Genomic DNA, 24,296 nt, shown 5'->3' with positions numbered 1-24,296 from the left:
CTGTATGAGGCAAACCAGTAAAGCACAAGTCTTCATAATTCCAGGATATTTGCTTTGAGATGACAGATGTAGGAATTGGCAGTGAGGTGGACGGGTAGCATGGAGAGCAGCTGTGTTATTAGTAGCAATTTATCTATTATGACAGCGTGTAGACATTATACCTGAGAATGGGGGCTCGCAATGCCAGCCAGTACATACACATGTCATGAGAGCTAAAGCTTCCAAAGTAAACCAATCACATTAGCCCGGGAGTGGGAAATGGGGCCAAAGACATGAAATGTCTCGCCCAGGATTATAGAGTGGGTCGATGACAGAGAAAAAAAATGGAACCCAATCCTGTTCTCTGATCAAATGGTATTTTCAGTACTGAGGGCAGGATCACTTGCTGGTAGCTAAATGAAGCAAATCAGCAGTGCCTATCAACTCTGGGGTTTGTTTTGTAGCTGCAAGCGGATCTGGAGTCATGATGAATCTGTTTTCCCTCATATTCTACTAAACTATCAAAACACGTGTCGACACACAGAAAAATACAATGACTGAAGACAATAGAGCCCTCAACAAACAGCTGAACACGTTCTTCTGCCTGGAGAGGTTGTACTACTCCATCACAAAAGGCAATGCTAACCACCTCAGTTCATGAACTCATTTACTGCAGCAGATCTGGTGTAGCTTCAGGCTGACTTGCTTGCTCCAGACCTGCTGGGCTGCCTCTTGGGCCTCGGCCAGCCCACTGTAGGAAGAAGATCAGTTTCTGCTCTGGGTTTCCAGCACCCTTCCTCTTCCGTGCTGGGGTACAAGTGTAGTCTTGAACTATGCCCATCTTTGGAGAAACTCAGCAACCACTGAGGTTTCCTTTCTGACAAGTGCATAGAAAGTATATGAAGCATTTTTCATGACTCTCTTGTTAATCAGCAACAGGATCTGCTATCTAGCTATACCTTGTTTTTCCTGTTCTCAATAGACCTTTCTATAGCTGCTATTACTGAAAGCAGCATGCTCCTTTCTAGAAACCACATTTATGCTCCTGACGGTGGTAAACAATCAACTGCCATGCAAATGCTGTGAGTCAAAACGTTTCCTACATAAAGATCTTCGATCCAAAATGTGGTTTCCTTGGAATATTAAATTATTTGGTTCAGAGAAATTTGGGGGTGTAACCACAACATGAGTTTCAGAGCAACAAAGGAAGAGAAAAGATTGCCTAGATCAAGAAGGAGAAATTTCTTCCTGGCTCCTATATGTGACCAGAGGAAATCTTAAACACGCAAAGCCCCATAGAAAGTAATTTTGAAATTACAAAATGTCCCATGAGACAAAATTTAATTGTTTCATCAGCTTCTTTTGCAAGTCCAGTGAATCAGCTGCAGACTTTATACTCTTCAATTAAATAAAAACACTCACCGCAATCCCAACCAGCTATGGCGTTTTTGGTACAGCTTAGTTTAAGAAGCTAAACTGGTCATCATGGAAGATATGCTTTTGACTTCAGTTAGGGAGAAACTGGGCCTCATAAGAAGTGCTTGGCAAGATATTTTTCAGTATCTTTAAACCCTAGTCCTTCCCCACCCATACTTTTTTAATAATTCCTTGGAAACCTGCTTATAGAGGTTTCTTTACCAAAGAAACATACTTTTCCTCCTTTCTGTAGACACATAGCTTTATTGGTGTAGGGGTGCTCATAAACTAGCCAGCTGAAATTGTTTTATATAAACTTGCTTTAAAGCAGGGGAAGGGAAAGTATGTTTTACTTGTTGTTGCCTTTTTTCCACTTTAAAAGCATTTTGCACGCAGATTAAAGGATGAAAACACGTGAAATAACCAGTACCAGTAGCTGTCAGCAGGACGAGGAGGGTAGCTTAAGAAACAGGATAGAGAGAGAAGGCTAATCCTAACCAGGACTTTCAAGCTACCCAAAAGTTAGGCTACTCGCACAGTCCTTGGAAGTATCATGTAACCTCTTCTGTTAGCAACTCAACTGAGCCATTGCTATAGTGCATTACTACAAGCAGCCAGATGTTTGATAAAGCATTTTTTGGGAAAAGAACGGTATTCTCACCGTTAGTGGCAACAAAGATGACAGGACAACTTTGAAAGCTTCTGTTCTCAGAATGTTTTTTTCTCTCATCACGTGGCTTAATAGGTTTGGATAGCATCCAGCATCCAGCCTCTTATCAGAACCTTTCTACCTTTTAATGTCCTCCCGCACTGATGGATAGCCTAAGCATTAGCAAGCAACCTTCTGTTGCAATAGTCATAGCTTGGCTTCCTCTGGTAAACCAAACGTCATTTGTTCCATTAAAAAAAATCCCTTAATCTATAAACACTCATTTACAACCTCAATGTTATTGAATGGCTTTCTTGCAGGAAAACAAACAGATCCCTGCTTGAATTCACTCCTCTGAGACATAAGCCTGTAAACATGAGTAACCCTTCCCTTGCAAGTGATCCTCACTCTGAAGTCCACGAGTTATTTGCTTTGCATGAAGGTAGCTCATGCATGAAGGCCTGATCCAGGCTACACTCAAGTGAATGCTATCAATTGCAGTGGTGATTTTGCAGAATTTGCCTTCATTTTTTTCCATTAGCAGGTCAAAATCCTGAGGAAACACCTGAATGAAGAAATGAAAATCCAAAGGAGAGTTCAGGAAGGCTTGGAAAGGATTAGGAAGTGAATTAAATAAACATCAGGCAGGAACCAGTGGCCCACTCACAGAAAGACTGGAAACACCCACGAAAGCAAACAAAATCACTACCTAGCACTGCTGGAAACAGGGCATTCCCTAATCACCTGTGTCACACGATCCATTAACAATCATATGGTAATAGCCATCAGCAAAGAATTGAGAGGGAAGACATTTATTGTAGGAGATGACACACTGTTTGCAGTGGCATATTCCGCTCTTCCTCAGCTTTGCTTGTTGGACAAACAGCATCTGTGCCAGGATAATAAACTTCCTATATGCTTGATTTTTGACTCAGGTCAGAGTATGGCTTGATTAAAAAATAATAAATTAACATAAAAACTGAGGCTTGGCATGCAGTTTAAGTGATTTTTTTAAGTGTAGTTGAATTACTGGGAAAAAAAAATTAAACATGAGTAGTTTGAAGTGCCACATTTCCACAACTTAAACATGCTGGTTATTTTAAAATCCAATTGTAATCAAAAGATTTTTTTTTAAATCATTCTTATTTTCTTATTTTTTACACTTATCTAGTGATAGTTTAATGAATTGAAAGATATTTATTTTCTGTGAAATTTAAAACATTCCTTATGGTAATGCTGTGATTCCCAGTTCCAACTTAAAATAACACACACTAACATTCTTGGCTTAGTGATTCTTCTAGTTGCATCATCCCAGCCAAAGGTGTCAGCCTCAGGCATCTCATCTGAATTTGCTTGGCCCATTCTTGTGAGGCTACTCAGCTGCTGAAGTCTCTAGATGTTTTTCCAGAATCCTAATTTCCTATTACAAGGGAATCAGGTAAGAAATAAGGTCTTTTTAACTTCCGTTTTCATCATGTGCCTCTTTATTCTCTTCTTTGTTGGGATCAAGCATACAGTTGCCTGTTACTGCTTCTGAGTTTAGCACATGAATCCTGATCTCAGAGAGACATCTGTGACCCGTTACGCTTTTAGTTTCAGAAATCATAGAATCATTTAGGTTGGAAAAGACCTTTAAGATCATCAAGTCCAACTGTTAACCTAACACTGCCAAGTCCACCACTAAACCGTGTCCCTGTGTCTCATCCACATGTCTTTTAAATACCTCCAGGGATGGTGACTCAACCACCTCCCTGGGCAGCCTGTTCCAGTGTCTGACAACCCTTTCAGTGAAGAAGTTTTTCCTAATATCCAATCTAAACCTCCCCTGGCACAACTTAAGACCATTTCCTCTTGTTCTGTTGCTAGTCACTTGGGAGAAGAGACCAGAACCCACCTCATTACAACCCCCTTTCAGGTAGTTGTAGAGAGTGATAAGGTCTCCCCTCAACCTCCTCTTCTCCAGACTGAACAACCCCAGTTCCCTCAGCCGCTCCTCATCAGACTTGTGCTCCAGACCCCTCACCAGCTTCGTCGCCCTTCTCTGGACACCCTCCAGCACCTCAATGTCCTTCTTGGAGTGAGGGGCCCAAAACTGAACACAGCATTCGAGATGCGGCCTCACCAGCGCCAAGTACAGGGGCACGATCCCCTCCCTGCTCCTGATGGCCACACGATTTCTGACACAGGCCAGGATGCCGTTGGCCTTCTTGGCCACCTGGGCACACTGCTGGCTCATCTTCAGCCGGCTGTCGACCAACACCCCCAGGTCCTTTTCTGCGGGGCAGCTTTCCAGCCACTCGTCCCCAAGCCTGGAGCGTTGCATGGGGTTGTTGTGACCCAAGTGCAGGACCCGGCACTTGGCCTTGTTGAACCTCATACAGTTGGCCTGGGCCCATCGATCCAGCCTGTCCAGATCCCTCTGCAGAGCCTTCCGACCCTCCAGCAGATCAACACTCCTGCCCAACTTGGTGTCATCTGCAAACTTGCTGAGGGAGCACTCGATCCCCTCATCCAGATCATCGATAAAAATATTAAACAAGACCGGTCCCAAAACTGAGCCCTGGGGGACTCCGCTTGTGACCGGCCGCCAGCTGGATTTAACTCCATTCACCACCACCCTTTGGGTCCGGCCATCCAGACAGTTTTTTACCCAGAGAAGAGTGCGCCCACTCAAGCCATGAACAGTCAGTCCAAAGCTGAACCAACCAGGAAAGTCTCTGCAAGTCATGGTGGGCGGATGGAAGGGCTGTGGAGGTCAGGTGTTCAAAAGGCTCCCGTACTATTGAGAAATCGGGCACAGAAACCTGTGTGGATATGCCACGCAATGTAATTCAATGTATACTACGTTACACCTAGCATGGAATTCACCTCATTGCACTTTAATCACCGAGACACTCTGTCAGTGGACAGAAAGAGGCACCTCATCTCTCCTACGCAGATGCCCCAAAGCTGCAGCGTGTGTGTTGGGAGTGTAAGAGGCTGGACTCACCAGAGGTCTATTTTAAGGTCATTCCGAGCAAATGCACAAAAGCCATCTCCTGCAGATTTCTGGATGTCTTGCAACCCAGTGTTTCAGACAACTGGAAAAGGCTGATTCCTTCTTTCCCATGTAGGCAACATTTTCAGGCAGAAGAGGCTGTATCTGGGGAAGCTGAATGAACCTTAAAGGCTTAGAATTAACTCCCTGGCCATTGGATGATCCATATGAACTGAGTGTAAGTGATGAGGGTGTGCAGATGGGATAGGGAAAAGATAACCCCCTGAAAATGAGAGGAGGAAACTATAATGAGCATATTCCTTAGCCAAGGGCAGACAAGTACATCCTTCCCATTCTTAGATAACCCTGAGCAGACTGCTTTTTATTTGCACAGTGTCCTCAGCCCTTTCAGATGCCCTGGCTAGTCTCCGAGAGGAGTCACAGCAGCCTGGGGGGCCTGCCCTGCCTCAGCAGACAGATGTGAGCCAGGTTTACATGTGTGGTTGACATCAATTAGCTGAAGCAAGTTTCCGTTTTCCAAAGGGTCAAGTCAGAGTTATTCCAGCAAACACAGGGAAGCTAGAAGGCTTTTCCCACCGACCAAGCCATCCCAATGATTTTCCTGACCACAAATGACAAACAGTTAAGAATAAGAAGCATGCGAACTTGGGAGTGTAATCTCTTCAAAACAAGGAAGGAAAAGCAGAGCTTCAACTAATAGCACTGCTTAGCATAAAACCAGCGTAGTTAATGACGCCAGCCCAAACCTTCAACCAGTCTGAGCGACTGCATTGCAAACGCAGCCCTCCTTAAGTCTAAAGGACAGGACACAGGACTGTCCAAGGACCTATTCTGGGGAGAGCATCACCGGGACAGAGCGGACTCCATGTTGTTTCCATAGGCTCTCATGCAATTTGGCACCATTGCAAGAGACAAAAATCCTCACTAAGTGTTTAGTTAACTAACATTTCTATTATAAACAGTGGGTAAAGGATGAGGAAATAGGACTTGAATAAACCGTGAGAAAATGCCTTTTAGTCTGAGACCACAGCAAAGGGACTCCTAATCAAGGCAACACTGTGATTTTTCAGATTCCTCTGCCACACTATATTACAGCCTGGCCCCAGTGACAGAAGAACGCTTATTAAAAGAAATTCTGATTAGAAAGCATTAATTTGAGTAACAAGGTTGCTGTTCTGCTGCTCAGATATTTTCCCAGAATTGAACTTTGGAAAGATGAGTTTATGCAGAAAGTACGCTGAGAAGGTACTTTCCTGGACTAAGACATAGTGACCAGCAGAGATATTGATCTTGCTGTCTCTGGAACAACAACAAGAATTATATATTGATTTCTCCGGAGACCGGATTATGTATCGATTATGCTAGCTGCAAAGCAGAGACCTAAGTAATGCTATCATCTCTGGCTAAAATGGTGCCCGTAGAGTAGTGAAGTCAATAGAAAGGGGAGATGAGAAATCTATTGAGTCAAAGGGTAGAGTCCCAGGGCAATTAATTAAATGGCAAAACTCTCCTTGGCTCAAGTAAGGCCAGGATTTCTACTTAAGCATTTAGCATCCTGAAAAGTCTCCTAATAGGAACTCAAAGGACACAGTGAATAATGCTTTGAGCAAGTAAATAATTCTAGCTCCTGAATCCATGTAACACACTGTGTTCAGACAGGCACTTCATTCATTGTTTACTTCAACTGGGTCATTAATGAAATGCATAGGGTTTAGAAAAATGTGAAAACTAGCTCTGGAGATAACTCTTGGACCAAGCCTTGAGGGACCATCCACTGTAGCCAGTGAAAAGCGATATTGTGTTGGCCTTTTACCAGCAAGATAATAAGCTTACAGGGGGACGAAGATGAGATGACTTGCTGGACATAAGTGATGTAAGCTGAATCTGTATGAGAAAGGTAACAATGTAGAAAACAGTCCCTGAAGGCTCACCTTTCAAAACACAAAGCCTCTGTCTTGCATTAAAACAATGCAGATTGCTTTACAGAAGCTTAATGTTTCTTTCTTTCAGAGCTTCCCTTACAGTGGCATTCAGCTTTTGTTTTGGCCCATTCCAAAAACTAATTATAACATGTTCCCTAGAAGGCATTTAGTAAAACTAAACAGTTAGAGGAAGAGGTCGCAGTACTTGAATCCAATTCTTGGTACGGTATGACCTGCCCTTCCAGGATTCAGCTAGCATCATTAAAAAGTGATACATGAAACTTTCCTTATGGGAGATGGAAGGCCTTAGTGATCAGCAAAGATGACTCACTCAGAAGCGCAAGTGCTGAAGTTTGCATTTATTTTCGTGGTGAAAATAGGAAGAGGGAAAGAAATCTCAAGGAGAGAACAAGTGAAGGCAAGGATCCTTCCATCAAGATTAAAGCAATGGTGTGCAAAAAGAAAACTACTCTTTGCCAATGCACAGGCCTGAGAGATGGTGTCTGTAAGCAGGAGCCTGGACTCAGCTGCATGGCTTTGTCCAGCAGAAGGGCTCATATATCATTTTAATTCCATCTCACCCATACTACATAGATGTTTCCTTCTCCAGAAAAAACTGATTTGAGAGAAGAGCACATTTTAGCCAGCAGACAAGTGGAAGGCCAGGCACTGCTAATGAGCCAGTTTCCCTTTCATGGGGCTTTGCCCTCCCTTCCTTATCCTATAATTGTTCATAAAAACAAAGACATATTTTCATTTAGCAAAATACCCATTGCTAGCCTTAGACTGGAGTAAGGAGGTTATTTGCTGTGTCCAGCTAACCTCTTGCAGCAAAGAAAGAAATTGCTAGCATGGCCTTTATTCTGTGCATTTCCTGGAGGAAAAGAGACTGAACAGGAATTCAGATAAGAAAACTAATGCTGTTGCTGTTCTTCATATTCTGTGAAGTATATTAATGAGGATAACAATACACATTAGACATCCTATTCAGTAACATTTTTAGTACCCAGCTGAGTCCAAATATAAACTATAATGGCATATGGAGACCATCTTAAGAGCCATTTCAAATCAATTTAGTTTTATATAGAGTCTCTCAAAGTATCTCAAGGTGATTTACAGTGAAAAAGAAAATAATGGGCTAGTGATTTAGTAGAGTAAGGCATGGCAGCTGTCAGGCAGGAAGGCAAAAATGCTGCATGGAGATGCAAAACTCTTATTTAAAAGCAGTACAAAGGTAAACATATCTCTCTGCTTTTCCAGTAAAAGAAGCAGCCAGGTAATGAAGCCAGGCTGGGTTCAGTTTAACTCAACTGTTCCACAAAGCACTGAGGGCTTTTCAATTTACAGACAGAACTGCAACCGAAAACTGAAAAATCCCCACTCAGCTGTTCAGATTAGGAAAAGCCAGGCAAGAAATATTTGTGATTCATTTTAGCAGTTTTACCATCATATTTCACAACCTCAGAAATTTTAGACTTCCCGTGGGTTGGACATTTGCCCCACAGGCTTATTAAGTCAAGAAGGCAGCTTTAAGTGCCTTTTTCATAGAAACTGTTAAAGCATCTCTTGAAGAAGCAAGACTCTAGTCAATAAACCTTAATCTCACCAGTGTGACAACATTGTGCTGCTCCTGTTAAGCAAAGGCAGCCTACAGGTGGAGTTCTCTTCAGATTACAGTACTGAAGTGGTACGCGCCTTGTTGGGTCTCTTCCTCTTAACAGACAAGGTGGCAGATGCCTCGTTGGGTCTCTTCCTCTTAATGGACAAGGTGGCAGATGCCTCGTTGGGTCTCTTCCTCTTAACGGACAAGGCCCTCTCACCAGTGCTGATCCCCACATAGCCCCTGAGGAGCAGCCAGCTCACAGTTGGATCTCCTTGGAGAAGTAGGTTAACAATGCTTCAGAGCATGTTTCAAGGATGGGTGGGTGTCTTCAGCTACAGGACACCTCTTCTGTGGGTTTTCACTCTCCTGCTCACCACTCAAGTGAAGCTGCTAAGGAAGCCATGAAAACGCACGTATTTTGGCATTCTCAGCGTGAAGATCACATGTACTCCTTACATTTCCCTCCCATCAAACAGTTCAGAATGGCCTGTTGGATATGAATTTTTCAACGAACTTTAGGCAGGAGAGAGAGAATACTAGTGTCTTCCTAGATGAGAACCTGAGTACATAGAATCATAGAACAGCTCAGGTTGGAAAAGGACCTTTAAAGATCATCTGGTCCAACCTTTCATGGGAAAGGGAGCCTAGACCAGATTATCTAGCACCCTCTCCAATAGCATCTTGAAAACCTCCAGTGATGAGGACTCTACCACAACCCTAGGGAGGTTGATCCTACGTGCCACTTCTTTGAGAGGCCTAAACCACCTGTTTCTCCTTCCAGGTGCCAGGACACATTCAGAATTTGTTATCGCTGTTGCCTGTAGGCCAGGGAGACGGTGGAAGCCTGACCCGCTCATGCTGTCCCTGGCGTCAAGCACGACAAAAGGCTGCTAGACCTCTTCTTGACTTCCCCAGCGAGCACGTAGGGGCTGTTCAGGATGTTAAAGCTGCGAAGAGCCTGAATCAAGATTACTTGAAAAAGTGCCTCTCCCCCTCAACCATCTTGGCAATTGCTGAGCCTGTTTAGCAGCCTCAGGGCTGATGCTGAATGTTCTCACACAAAGTTCTCGGTGGGAATTCACTGCTCCCACACGTTTTAGTCTGTTAACTGCACAGCACAGTGTAGCACCATCTTGCAGACAGTGGCTGCGTGAGTCACATGAGGCTGTAAGTACTAGTGTGATGTCTATTCATCTGGTGGAGTGTTTTCTTGTCCTTTCTGCTGTGCAAGTAGTATAAGTTTTATTAAATAAAGTGCATGTTCCCTATGCAAACGAATGCACTTTAGAATGATGATATACTGACACTTTGTATGTTAAATATGTATGGCATTTAAAAATCTAAGCAAGAACTAAAAATCTTCTACGAATATTAAAGAGCACGAAGTCTACTTTTTGTTTTCATTTTGCTTCTGATCCTGCACTCTGGGAAAAATACTCACATTATAAGACTGAATTATCTGTCCAAGAACTAAACCTAGAATTTTATTCTATCAGTCAAGCTGTATGTCACACTATTTTTATATCAAGACAATCAGGTTCTTTGAAGCACAGACACACACCTACTTAAAAGAAGAGTTCCTCTGAAAGCAGACGACTTTGGAATCAGCGGCAATTTGTATCTTTCAAGGGACTGATAAGTCAATGGAGAAATGCAGCTCCTAATGAAAATGTTTCTTTGCTGGCCAGGATGATATTCCATTAGGACATTTGGGCCCAGATTCACCACTCTTGACTGCAAGCATCTAACCTCGCTTGAAATCACTGACTTCCAATGGCTTAATAGCTGTCCTTTGGAAATTCTTATTTCTCTTTCTTGACAAGAAGGGACAGTAGGCCATCTGAACTCCTAACCTGAGTACCTTAGTTAGGTATCTAAAAAGAAATTAAATTAATCCAGGCCTTGCTCTAGTTTTTTAAGTATTTGTTGCATGGGAGACCTGTTTGAGACTCTCATATTCAACCCATTGCTATGGCACTGTCAGCCTCGCCTCTAGGAATTATTTTCTGCTACACGGGGCTTAAACATCCCTCTGGAAAGAAGCAGAAGTTTCCCATTAAGAAAAAAAAAGTGCAGCGAGTCCAATGCAGACATTAAAGCACCACCACCAGGGAGGCAGTTTTAGATTACAAGTGAAGGAGCACAACATTGTGCTTCCTTCTGCCCAAAGACGTTAAGGTAACTTGCAAATACCAGAAAAGTTTCAGAACAGACTGTAAATACCCTATGCCCATTTCACATACTGAGAAACCAGGTACACAGATCAAATACGAAGTGCAGAGCATGGCAAAGAATGGAAACTCCTGCTCTGGACTCCCAGTAATTTCCCTTCCTGTAACACCACCACTTTTTCTTGATGAAGAAGCAACTGCTCTCAGATTGGTCTTCACTGCTCATTCACTTACCTCAATAAACTATTCCATGTGCTTCCACTGCACTATGGGGTTGCTGGCAAATGGACAAGGACGGCAGGAGTGCCATGGGACAGCAGGGAAGGGATTTGGTGTCTGGAAACCTGCACCAAGACCATCTGAAACAAAGCAGTACTACCCTTCTCTCACTTTACTAGCCCTGCTATGAGCAAAATGCCTTTCTCCATTTCCAGATGAGAACTAGAGAAGCGGGAAATATCTTCCCTCAGTGTTAGTCCCTCGTTCCTCTGTTGACAGAAAATTTAAGACAAATGGTCATTTTGGTGGATTTAAAAAGCAGTGGAACTTCATGCCCCTAATGAATGGGCAGCAAGAACTCATACTGGCAGTGCTCAATGGCTGCACATGAAACTAGCCAGGCTCAGTAAATGAAACCAGATCCCAAAATGCAGCCTGAGATAACCGAAAGTATGCATTGAAATTTATTGTAGGAAAGTGGCTGACTGGACAAAAAGTGGTCTGCTTTGCCCCTGCACCTCCAAAACATATTGTACCATTTAAACGCTTTAGAACGACATCCGCCAAAAATGCAGTTAATTCTCCTGAAGGTCAAATGTATTTCTCTTGTAAAACAGTTGAAGCAGCAATTGTACATCTTGATTACTCTTATGAAAGCAACTTTGGAAAAATCCTAGGATTGTTCTTGAGTTTGAAGTTGGATGTTTATTGCTTACTGGCAGTGACTTTTGTTGAAAAGGTTAAACGCGGTCAGCAAACGATCGAACCCCCCCCAAAAAAGGGTTAGTCCCGGTGCAGCCTGTCCAAAATTCCCCGAAGCAGATTTGTAGTTCTGTTTGGAGTGCCACCCTGTGGACACAGCTCCTACCATGAGCTCCTCTCCTTCTGACAGCCCCGAAACAGCCCCGAGATGCCACGCTGAGGAACCGACAGTGGTGGAAACAAGAACGGGCGATAGCACCTCTCAGCTCCAAAACACACTGTCCCACGTCAGTCTTGCATGTCCCTGGCTACCCTGGGGCAAATGGTGGTGGGGGAGGAGTGGGAATTTTTGTACCAAAATACAGTGTGTGTTACCAACGACCATTTTTGCTGCTGCTTTCTACATAACAGTATATGAAAAGTCACCACCGCTTTTGAGCTGGACAGGAAATAATTGTGGCATCTGTCGATAACAGCTTATATTACACCACAGATGTAGAGCTTTGCACACCAAGAAGAGACCAGAGAAGCCCCCTGCTCATCCACAGATGAATTAAGCCCCTGGGAAGCTCAAGTACATCCTTAGAAGTCAATTGCTGGATTGGATTATAATTTTTTTTCTCTCTGTTTGTATAAGACTTGCAGGTTTATTCACTGGAGATTGCCACCATAAATTTTAGGACTCTGGTTTACAAAGCCTATAACAACCTTGTTTAGCAAAGGTGTGCCTTGCAGCATTCCTTCAGTAATGCCACTTTGGCTGCCCCTTACCTCTGGGATGAGGTATTTCATCATGATTTCCTTTCCTTTCTCTCCCAGCTTTTCATCTGGAGCAATTTCATATTCTGCCTGGAACAGATATTAAAAAAAAGTCAATATTTGCACTCATATTTCACCATTATAACTTCATTTTGGATGTGGCCTTAACGGAACGCTGTGTCTGAAAAATCTGAAGGATAAATACCATTTTCTGATGGAAGTAAAACCTGTACACACAATCTTATTAAAAACTTTCCACTATATTTTGACCAAACCCTAGTGGTGCATTTTCTGAGGCGATGTCTCTTAATTAACACCAATAAAATGTAATTCATTTATATTTTATAGCCTTGCCAAGCCAGCTTTCAGAAAGCATTCATTGACTAGAGACAGCAACATTATTTGGATTTGCTCAAAGGGAAGATGGACAGAGAAGGAAAAATTATTTCTTTGAGTAGTAGAGAAAGTGAACGTTTGTTAATTCTTGCCACAGTGGTATTTCAAGCACGAGGTGAACTCAGCATTTCAATCAGTAGATTGTCTTTTTGGTCGAATGTGTCCTTCCTATTTATTTATGTCTTCCCCTTGGTCTAACACTTCCCCTTGGTCTAACACTCCTTCTGCAAAGCAGAGAGATTTGCCCATCACTTTCAGCGATCCTTGACTCAGTCCCTCCAGAAGGCAGATCTAAGAGCCGATTTCTTAGGACCAAGATAAAACAAGAGAGACCATTTAGAGGAACAGACACTACAGGCAAAATTGTCTTTGACTTCCCCGGTGCACTAAAAAAGAGAGCACCACATTCCCCCACACAAGGTTCACCTACATTTTAAAATTCTGACTCTTCTGTGTATCATAGCATTACTGACTTCTGATGAGTTTCAGGACAACTTTTACATAAGAATGAAAGGATTCTTGTGCACCACCAAGACATTAGTCCATGGAATCTTGGATCCATGGCAGACATTCGAAGGAAACATGCGCCGCGTGGGACTCCAGTGGCGAAACGACAACGACAAGTTCTTAGAGACATTCCCACTTGGCACTGCCCAGGTTATGAAGCTTTAGCCTTAGATCAAAATATTTTCCGGGAAAAAATAAAAAAAGAAGATAGATAGCCTAAGGGCTTTCATGACTCGTATTAGAAAAAGGATCCCAGAAGGTCCTGCCAAACCAGTTAAGTAACCTGGTCCAATACAAGCTGTCTGAGATGATAAATGAGGAGGAAGTTAAAAGAAAAAGAAAAAAAGGTAAATCAGACTGAACTGGCAAACACTTGGAAGAACAAATTTCAGAACTATTGCCCACTGGAAGACGTACGCACTGCTCCGAGCTTGATGCAATAAATCCGAAGGCGGGCTGTAATGGATACCCTAGCTAAGCAGCCCTAGGAATTACATGAACACCACGATGTAGTAATAATGCTATTACCCATCTATCTGGTCAGTGCTGATTTAGGTATTGCAGCTTAAGTCTGAAGCTAGATATTTATACACATACATAGCAGGTTGCTTGAACAATCTAGAACTACAATCTGATTCGGTTTGGGAAATGACAATGACTGCAAATAACAGAGAAACTTGTATTGCTGATGAAAAAAACACCGAGAGCTAAAATCCACAAGTGCAGTACTTCTCTTTCAGCGACCACTTCGGGGATGAACTGATTATGTCCTCATAAAACTTAATACAAGGGTTTAAAAAAATCTTTCGTCCAATTTCCTGTCTTTGTAGATGGTATCTGAGTATAGGTCATTTCAGCTCTTAAAGCACACACACTCTTGAATGTTTACAGCATCTTAACAGCATTTTTTTCCATGATTCCTTGCTAGGGGATAAAGCAATGGCAAGAGTAACAGAAGGAACAATTTTTTAAAAGGTCAAAGTTGCATCTTATTTGGACCTTACAGTTTATGGTTAGGTTCACAGACAAACTAGGTGTTTTTCATGTAAAAGAAAATGGGAACAATGTATTTTAATAACAGAAAATAATTGTACTTCAATGTAACTGTCTGTGCAGAAGACTGCAAAGAAAGGAGAACTCCTTGGCATTGCCTCGGCATGGAAGCATCTAGGAGATCTTCTCAGTCCTCTATTCAATGCTATTTACAATTTATGCAATAATGACCATTTCTTTCTCCTGCATTTGCTTTTAGACTCTGGATCCTGGTACTATATTGGCTCCCTAGTAAATAAGACCTGATTCAAAGTCATCGTCAACCATTTGAAGTGCACCAGGGAGATGTCAGAAAATTTGATGTGCTTTTTACCACAGACACCCTATTACATTTACATCCCATCCAAATTGTACAACAGGAAGCAAATCAGGACAGACCAGAAGACGACAGAAGTTTAGCAGGAATTGGACTGGTGTTTTGAAATGCAATTCCTGATGGGATCCAGCACATGCCGAGCTAAATGCGCGCACACACACACACTCTCATATATACAGAGTATCTAATTCTGTCTCAAGATAGTTGGGAAAGAATAAAAGGAAAGTTTAATTACACTTGCATTTGACATTGTCAGAAAATGCGACACTGTGGTGGTGAAGGTAGGAAGTGACAGACAAGTGAGGATGTGAGAAGGAACCCTAAGCTCCAACTGTGAACAGTGTTGATTTCACTGTAGCTCAAGTACTAGTAGCCCATTTCATTTTGTTTCTAAGTTCATTACTATTTCTCCCTTCAGTGCTACTTTCGAGCTATTCAGCAACAGATACTGGTACATTTTCAGCCACGGACTGTAGAGAGACAGAGTGACTTCTCCATGCTCACTTTGCCACATGCCTGGGAAACGTACCAAGGTCCTCAACTCTCAATCTTGTGCTTAAATCACAAGATACATCCCCTTCTTCCACAATACTCAAAAGCATGGCTACAGTTTGCAAATCCCTAATTGCTAGAAATAACATCGTTTCTTAAAATCCATGTGGAACAAAATATTTTCCATTATTCGTTTGATGAATCCAGGCATGTGTTTCAAGACTCCTGCTCTGAAGTCTAATAGCTTCTCCACGCCCTAGTTAGGTCAGACAGGGCCCTATTCATAGCTCATAAATGAGGGGAGGATTTATGATCACCCTGACTGCATGGGACGAGCTGCAGGGAAGGCTTTTTCTGAGGGCAGGCGCGGATCCTTCAGTCCAAATGGCGAGAGGATGTGGGCTGGCCGCCGTTTGTTGCTAACTTTTCTTTTGGCTGCTGTTTCGGAGGTAGTAGTTACTTCAGCGGCTTCTGCTTCCCTAGAAGCATCCCTGGCTGAATGGGGGCACAGGGGTACGAAGCACCCTTCCTTTCGGAGCAGCCGCCCTCGGGATGGGCTGAGCGAGATCGGATGGAAAAACGCACTTCCACTGGGAAAGGGAGCAACATCTAGCCTGTGGCTAGCTGTGGGATGGGGCTGTGAGCTCAGGGACGGCCGAGCGAGAGGTTTGGGGGCTGGAGGGTGCCCGTGACCGATGGAGAGCATCGCCAGGTCAATGGCGCAGCGACCCAGCGGGGGCTCGCATCAGCAACCTTAATTCTGACACATCATTGTTTTATCCAGTGTTTGATTTTCACCTTAATATTCTTTGAGCTCCTGAAACTGTATGGCTTAAAAGTATGTGAGAATTGAAAAACAGAGCCAAAGGGATCTCTCTGCAGATCTGGGAGGACTCTCTCCCACGGCAGGTAGCTGCTGGTTGTCTGCGGGAGCGTGGCATGGCCACAGGAGTCAGGCCCTCGTACCCATCAGGAGATGGAGATAGGAACAGACACTCCCACCAGAGTGGTTTTGGCTTCTTGATATAAGTCAGGAGCAGTGGAGTCATCTTCTGAGCATCTGCAGGAGGCTACTGGCATTTTGGTCCCAATTTTACACCTCCGCTTTCTCAGCTCCCTCCTCTGTTATCCCCAGCGTCTCTCTCTGCTCCAGCTCCTGCTCACTCCTTCCTCGGACTCCAGGCTCTGCCCTGTTACTGCTCTGTGCTCCAGCGACTGCCCTTGCACTTGCCTCCACTGGAGATTTAAAATCTGTGACTGAAAATTGGAAGGCAAAACCCAAACAGCTGGGATTCATAATAACTCACATTTCTAAATGAAAAGTGAACTTGAAACCACATTTTTCATATTTAAACGCAGGGCAAAAAAAGCCCTTTTGACTGTTTAAAAACACGTTTCGAGTTAATGAGTTTGTTGATATCAACAAACTGGCATTTCTGATGGAAAAAGCCTTGAACAGCTTTAAGACACACATACACAGATGGTTTATATACCATGTAAGGGACTTAACCAAATGAAATCTCCCTAACAGCGAGACAGGGTTTTTACAAATGGCATTAAATGGATGCTCACTCATCCTTTCACCCCAGATAAGTGCAATGCCTAGTGAAGCATTCAGCTGAAAAGTCCACCCGAGGAGATCGTGCATCTCACCCCCGGCCCCCATGCCCGGATAGCACAAGAAGAAACAACCTGGAAAGGCAGCAAGGATATTTTCCTCCAGAGGATGCATTTCTGTGCGACTTCAGTGCAAAGAAATAACAGCGTACAGGTTAGAGAGAAAATAATGTCAGGTTATTTTCTCCTTGACCAGAATTAGCCACTTTTTCCTCCAGTCAATCTAAATCTGGTCCACATTAAAATGTTAAAAGCCCTCCCCTGGAAAAAAAAAAAAAATGAATGTGAGTAGATGAAGCAGGAATGGGAGTCCAGAAGCTAAAGCCTTTGTTATATCAGCACACAAAAATCACAGGAGAGGAGAGGAAAATGTCAGGAGCCGGCACCCCGGGAATGTGCTGTTGAGAAGGGGACAGGGGCAGGAGGTCCCTGCTGAACTGCCGCCTTCTTGTGCTGGAGGCACGGGCTGTGGGGAAGGAAATGCGTCTTGCTAGCAGATTCCCTGCTCACTGATCTGCCTTTCAGCACAGGAAATGTATCCCCTAACACTTGATTTTAATGGCTGTCTTTCAGCAGCTCCAAAGTTGTATGATGTCGCTAAAATATTTATAAGCACAGCAAAGCATGCTTTAGGGCTGTGCGTGAATTCTTTGTTAAGGGCTTATAGGGGAGCTGATTTAATCATAAACCATCTCCATTTAATGGTAATAGTTTATGTTCACATAGTTCCTTCATCTGAATGGCTACCTAAGGGTTTGGTGAACTATTCATGGGAGATCTTTGTGTTTACGTGCACACAGATAAGCACACAATGCATTCAGAGGCAGAAGCTACAGCCAGTGGTACTTCTCACTAGATAATTTATCTAGTCAAGTCAGGACCTCTGTCATGAAATTGTTTGCACAATATCCGTGGTAAGAGATGGCTCTCTGTCCTTAGAGCCTCACTGTACCGGCTGGGAGAAGGGGTTGCAGTTGCCCCGTTTCCCAGACAGACAGACACACTGATGGCCGCTTACTGGTCCCACAGCAGCAGTGGGAACCAAACACCCACAGCTCCACCAGCGCTGCACTGCAAAGCTCTGCATCTTTTCGTTTTTATCACTTTTATCATTTAATGTTGGAACCTACTGCTTACAAACCACGTATCTTTGTAGTCTGTTTTACAATTGATAGATTGTGGCTAATTAGCCAAATAGTGTTCTCAGAAAACATGTAGAAACGTTATGCCTCTGAGCACTTTAATCTCAATTATTGGTTGAAACTGGCCAAGGTATTCACAGGTTTCAGAGGGAACTGACAGATACACACCTATATGTATGCAGACTTTAATGATACAAATCCTTTTTTCTTCAGAAAGCAGCCTAAAAACTGTTGAACTGCACAGACAAACATCCCCAGATGCTGCTATAATTAGATTTGCAGGAGACTACATCAGACCAGGTTAGTTATTTCACCCAATAGCTGAAATAAATGTCAGCAAAGAGGGGATTTTTTATTTTCTCTTTACGTAGTCTGGTCTGCAAGGTCTGGTTGATTTTAGCAGTCTTTGGATGCACAGGTGTGAGAGAGAGCTTGCAAAACTTAGTGTCACGTAAGTATGGGAATAGAGGTTGTTGGAAGGTTGCTGAGTGACTAACTCAGCTTCTGGTTTCCTCCCAGGAGCCCCGATCGCTGCGTTCTTTGCAGGCAGTTGAGCGCACTGGTTAAAAAACTGTATTAAAAATTGGGAGGCATCAATTACTGGCTTCTGCTGATGACTTACTGTGTGACTTGGTAAAGTCACTTAGCTGCGCTCTGTAAAAGAGAGGTGGTCCTACCTCTCAATGTGCAAAAAGCTCTGCTATGTATCTTCCTCTATTATTTTTTCTTTTTATTTGACATTACACAAAAGCTAAGTTTTGCATCTCATCTTAGAAAAATAACTAAGTCAAAAGAAAATGGAGGCTCTTGGCTTTTTCTGCTTGGGGCTTTTTACAGCAGGTGGTCTCCAAAAGGTTTCACATTCCTGGTGGTCTCAGAATAGGGCTGTGAAGTCAAGCTTCTGGTCTCATTACAGGACTTTTTTGCCTAACGTAGGACTTGGCCTGAATCCCATTACTCAGTCAACGCAGTGTGACCCCGCTGGGCGAATTTCAGTAGCAATCATCCAATTTAATGGCTACGGGCTGTGTTGCTCGACCTCAATATTGCCTAGTACAGGGATTTTCATGGGCTGGGAGCAAGCTTGTACAGAATTTGAAATCAATAAACAAAGAAGACTGCTGTTAATTAGCGTTAAAAAGATGAGAGAAAGACTAAATATTCAGACCTCCACACAGCCAGGCATTTTGTTCATGAAAACCTCATACTGCCAGTCTGAGCCTAACTGGGAACAGATTGCTGGCCCAGTAAAGGCATGCAGGGCAGCTCCAATTCGCAAAAGCAACCCGCGGGTGGGTGCAAAGCACACCCTCACAAAAGGATTTGGGGATATCAGTCTGGGATTGCTCACAGAGGGAGCTTTAAAACAAAGCCAGCCCCACCACAAGCTGTCGCAGGACCGGTGTCGCTTGCGCTGCACGGATGCTGGGAGGAAACGGAGTTTCGCTGCTTGGCACTGCTCCACAGGGCTTCGGGAGACTGAAATGACACAGTGCCCTCAATTCCCGCAGCCAGAGGCGGGCTGGGCAGCCGGCACTGCTGGGAGAGGCTGGGAGAGGCTCCGGGCAGCGCTGCAGCGAAGGTTATCACATGGTGCTTTGGGGCTGGTGGCACTGCGGGGGGACACAGGGGGACAATAATGTTTCCTTTTGCCCAGATGTTATTACTGATGTCAGCTTAACCGGTATGCCCTGAGCGCCTGCTTCCAGGCGTGTGCAGGGCTCGCACAATGTGGGCTTGTTCTCTGCAGCCCCTGGGCGCTGCTGGAACCAAAATGTGACGCCTGCTGCTGAGAGGAGGCGTGAGAAAAGAACAGAGCCTCGCTAACCCTCTCCAAACTGAGGACGGTTCTGTCTCTTCTGTCTGAAATTAAAACCACTTGGAAGCAGTCTTTTGTGGCTGTCTCCCAAAGGATTTCTGTGGCTTCCTAGAGGGACGGCCATCACCCATCTCCTCGGGGCTGCAGGCGTCACACCTTATGTGGCATTTCTGGGGGGATGCCTCCCCCCAGATGGGTGTGTGGTGTTTCATCAGCGGCAGACACCTCACTGGACGATGCCGGTTCAGTGCAGGATAAACACATCCAGGGTACCCGAAATGTCCTTCAGCCTGCTGGCTTTGAGCACAGAGTGTTTGTCAGGTGTAGCAGTTTCACGTACCTCAATGGCTAAACATTTCACTGGGAAAAATCACGACCAGTGCTAGGAATATCAGGTAGACGTTGTGACCAGCTAAAACTCATTTGAATAGGACTTTACCCAACACTTTCTGTGATGCTGTAGATTTGCTGTTGATACTGCAGTACTAACATAAACTTTAAGTCACCACGTGTCCTCTCCGTGACTCTTACTTTTACAACTTCAGTGCAATCCCAACATCTTCCTATACTTCAGAATAGTTTCACCGTGGTACAAACAAAAAAAAAAAACTTTATTCATGTTGGCATGCATCATTTTGGTTTTGACTGTCAGTGTTAGCCAGAGAGCGAAGCCCCCCAGGTACTCACACTCAGCAGCAACAAGTTCATCTTCCTCTCTGGTACTATTTAGCCTTCTGGCTCATCAACACCCTACTCTTCTGCAGGCTCCCAGGAAGAAAGACCTTTACACCATGAATAGCTTCTCCTGCTGGCACTACACACGGCCAAGTGCTGCCAGATTGGGAAAGAGCATCAGGTCCCCCGGAGCTGCGGAGGGTTGCTGAGTGGCCAGGTTAACTGATCGCTCACTGGGGTGGAAAGTGGAGCAGATTTGTTCCTTGGTGACCCCAATCAAGTCACTTCTATACTTTGTGCCTCTGTTTTCCTATTTGAAAAACCAGGATAACAATCAGGATGTCCTTTGTAAATCACCCTGAAGGCTATCGATGAAAAGGCTTGGTAAGAGATAGATGTTAGTATTATCATACTCCTCATCCTCTCTTGTTAGTCCATTCATCATCTTCCCTTTCCTCCCAGTGCCTCCCAGCACTGCAGGCTTCACCCACATCAAAAGACATTACTCACAGCAGCTCAGCTGCTCGGGCGTTGACATGAAGGGAGGCTACGCCAGCACCATGCTGGGGTGCCTGTCTTTCTCCCACTCCGGAGGTTCGCACTCCCCGAGGCTGGTACCAACCCCGCGTGCAGCGCTGCCCCTCTACCGCCAATGACACTGGGATGCTGACGGGGTCAGCCCTGTCCGCTGCTTGCTCAGGTGCATTAGACACAAAATCATGTCCCATGAAACAGTGATTTCTTGGGGTCAGGGGAGTCTCCTCTGTCAGGAGAGCGCTGCAAAGCACCCCAAAATATCACAAGAATTGACTTACCACCGAGTCAAGGAACCTAATGCAGCACTCGAGCTCGGGTCGAGTTTCACAGAACTGCCGAAAGAGAAGCCTTCCGATCGGCTGCTTTTCACATATGCTGCAGTAATCTCTCTCTAGAGGCAATAAAGAGAAGAGAAGCATGAAAATGAGAAGAGTTTTACCTTTTGGGTTGGTTAGGAGTTTAAAGCATTGCAAGTGAGTGCAGAACTACGACCCCAAATCAGAACTGCTGCCTTCTCCCCACCATCACGTTTCAGGTATTAAAATACAAATATAATTAATGGCTTTAAGACTCAAACAAAAGAGGCTCAATTTTATAGAGCTGATGTTGGTAGAAGTCCCGCAAAAGCCATTCAGCTATTATGAAAAAATAATTTCTCATTTTTCTGTGGTGGAAATATATGCACTCTGCAAAGGTACTGCTCAGACTGTTGGTGTCTGTGGGAATGTGGGGAGCAAATTACAAGTCCTTGAAATGTGAGTCATACATCAAAGGGTAGGAAAAGCTGGAATTTGTGGAGACCTTCCTGGATGCTTCCTAGATATGCGCTAAAGTGCCCCCAATCTCTGGCAATGCTCAACCCACTCTCTACTAAACAATTATTGCAAACTATGTATTTTCAAAGGTTTCAAAATTTCTGCTATTTACTTGCTGAGCATTAATGAATGGATGGAGCATACGGCATCTAGCTGGTTTCAGTTTCACACAGCACTCCCTTACGGAACTGTATTTCCCCTTAAACACCATGTTGAAATGCCATTCCCTTGTGCTGGTGCATCCAGAACCATCACTCCCAGTAAAGCAAAAGGTCCTTTACCCATCACAGGGACTATCTGCAGGAAAACATGGGAGAAGGGCAGGCATCATTAACTGGCATTGCACCAGTACAAATGACGAGGGCTTTGGATATTTTCCTGGTGAGAGCAGCAAATCCCCCAGCCTGTTTGGAGCAGCAGTACTTGCTTGAGACACGTTACTCCTCTAGAAGCACACACATGTCAAACAACATACTGTGTTTCCTTGAGCGTTCCTCTCACCACCCTCCTCGCTGCCATATGGCACTTGCTGTTATTATGGAAACAACCAGCTTCTAAACACATAACATAGCACTGCAAACAGACATACTAAACCCACACAAGTTGTCAGTGCCTTGGTTACTTCTCTCTCAGGCCTGAAGTCGCTCCTGCAATGTGTTTTATTCCCCCTTTGCTTTGGCCCCCTGCACCCTTCAGCTCCATCCACTCCAAGGAGAACATCTGCAGGCACACGGCTGAAGGGCTCGCTCATCGCAGGTCACACCATGGGGACCACGTTCTGCAAAACCCGGACATCCCTCCTAAATGGAAAATGCTGTACGAGATGTCGGACTTGCTGACCTGGAGCTGGGTGGGAGGTGGGCAGGAGCCCCCAAGGCTGCCTCCTGTAAGAGGAAGGAGGGTGCTTGCCCAGTGCTGCACCTGTGAGCAGGTATGGCTGTATTCAGGAACTGGCCCCTGAAGCACCTGCAGGGTGGTCACTGGACACATGGCTTGGGGCTAGCTGGACTGTGCTTTTAATTCAATATGGTCCTGCTCTGGTCTGGTCTTCTGAAGCAGTCTGGAAAAATGTACCAGCACCATTTTGTGGCTGGCATTGCCAGTCCATTCTGGATCAGGATCTCACTCAATCTGTCCAGAAGATTGCAATGCTTTGGTAGCCTCTAGCAAATAAAACTGGATTGAAATCACTGTATAAATCCTAATTTGAGCTCCAGTCTACCTATCAGCAGCAAGTCCGTGGCACTGGTTTGTTTGCATGAGCTGGAGCCTCCAGCGTGGAACATCACGACACAGACATGTACGGCGAGAAAGCCAGCGGGCTCGTTTGGACGCTGAGCGGCCTTGGGGGTGTCCTTGCGAGTGGCACAAGCTTGTGTTGCTTGAACAAGTGGCTTTTTTAGTGAGAAGGGAATTGCTGAAGGTACGTGCAGACACGCACAGTGCTAAGGTAAGCAAAGGAGTTAGGAAAGAGCCTGAGTGGATCAGAACAGCATCTCACAATGTCCCAGAGGCTGTCACGAAGCCAGAGGCTGAGCAGCTCAGGTGAGCTCTCCTGGGAGGTCTGGAGGTTGAACTACACCTGTCTGATGCTGGTTTCTGCTACCTTGACTAACTAACTCTTCTGAGGGTATGAATAAAACATACACCCTGAATATTGATAGCACACAGCGTGCCTGATGGCAGGACTCAATCCCTCCAGAAGCCCAAACCCACAGCAAGCTTCATGTTAAACAAGCAGTGCAAAAAATGCGACTGTTTGAATCTGTAACAGAATAAAACACATAGGAACAAATACATTAATCAGCTAGTTTGCCCTATATTTTCTCCTGTATAGCACTCTTTGATGTACGGTGACAACACTTGTTGTACAAAATACAGCTAGTTTATCAAAGTCGTTATGATACGGTGACACTCACCGTAGCAGAGGATGCTCTTCTAACAAAAGGGCTAGTGATATCAGCTAAATCAGCGTGCAAATTGCGTAACTGCACTTTATAGCATAGCAGGAAAAGAAAACAAGCAGCTAAACACTATTACATATGTGGATAAATGCAACATAAAGAAGACATGAGCACAGACTTCCTCCTACAGTACATAACTTGGCCAACACGTGAGAAGGGTGACCCGTTCGTAATTAGGAAAAAGGAAATACCAGAAATAATCTCTGAAAACGGAAAAGCCAGAGCAGTTCCCTGGAGCCATTCACTCCTCGGTCATGTTCGTTTAAGTGCTGGATATACCAATACAGACAATAAACACATGATGCAACTGCTTTCATTCCTTGTAGGTGACACAAAATATTTTCTTAGGCCCTGATCTTGCCATTGGCCTCACTAAGTCAGCTAAAGGAGTGTGCTCTCAACTAATTCCTGGGATGCATGGGCCCTGGAGCGGACTAAGAAAGAAAAACACGTCTCTTGGCTAAAGCAGAAGAAAAGAGTGGATAGTTTTATTATAGCAAGGAAAGGAGAAGTGTTTTAACAGTGTGCTGCACCCCGGAGACCTG

The 24,296-nt window shown here is 44.4% G+C and overlaps 1 protein-coding gene across 1 annotated transcript in view; it reads right to left on the bottom strand.

Annotated features, from left to right (window-relative positions):
* The window catches only part of GRK5 (G protein-coupled receptor kinase 5), a 166,210-nt gene that overhangs the window by 36,143 nt on the left and 105,771 nt on the right, over nt 1-24,296 (bottom strand). Inside the window, exons 3-4 of the mRNA XM_059821532.1 lie at nt 21,251-21,363; nt 12,431-12,508 (exon numbers count right to left, since the gene is read on the bottom strand). Coding sequence (XP_059677515.1) covers nt 12,431-12,508; nt 21,251-21,363 — 191 coding nt within the window. The remainder of the gene's footprint in view (nt 1-12,430; nt 12,509-21,250; nt 21,364-24,296) is intronic.

This window comes from Gavia stellata, chromosome 9 (genome assembly GCF_030936135.1).
Source record: "Gavia stellata isolate bGavSte3 chromosome 9, bGavSte3.hap2, whole genome shotgun sequence".
Lineage (NCBI taxonomy): Eukaryota > Metazoa > Chordata > Aves > Gaviiformes > Gaviidae > Gavia > Gavia stellata.
The sequence above is the reverse complement of the archived record's forward strand: the minus strand, read 5'-3'. Positions and strand labels throughout refer to the sequence as shown.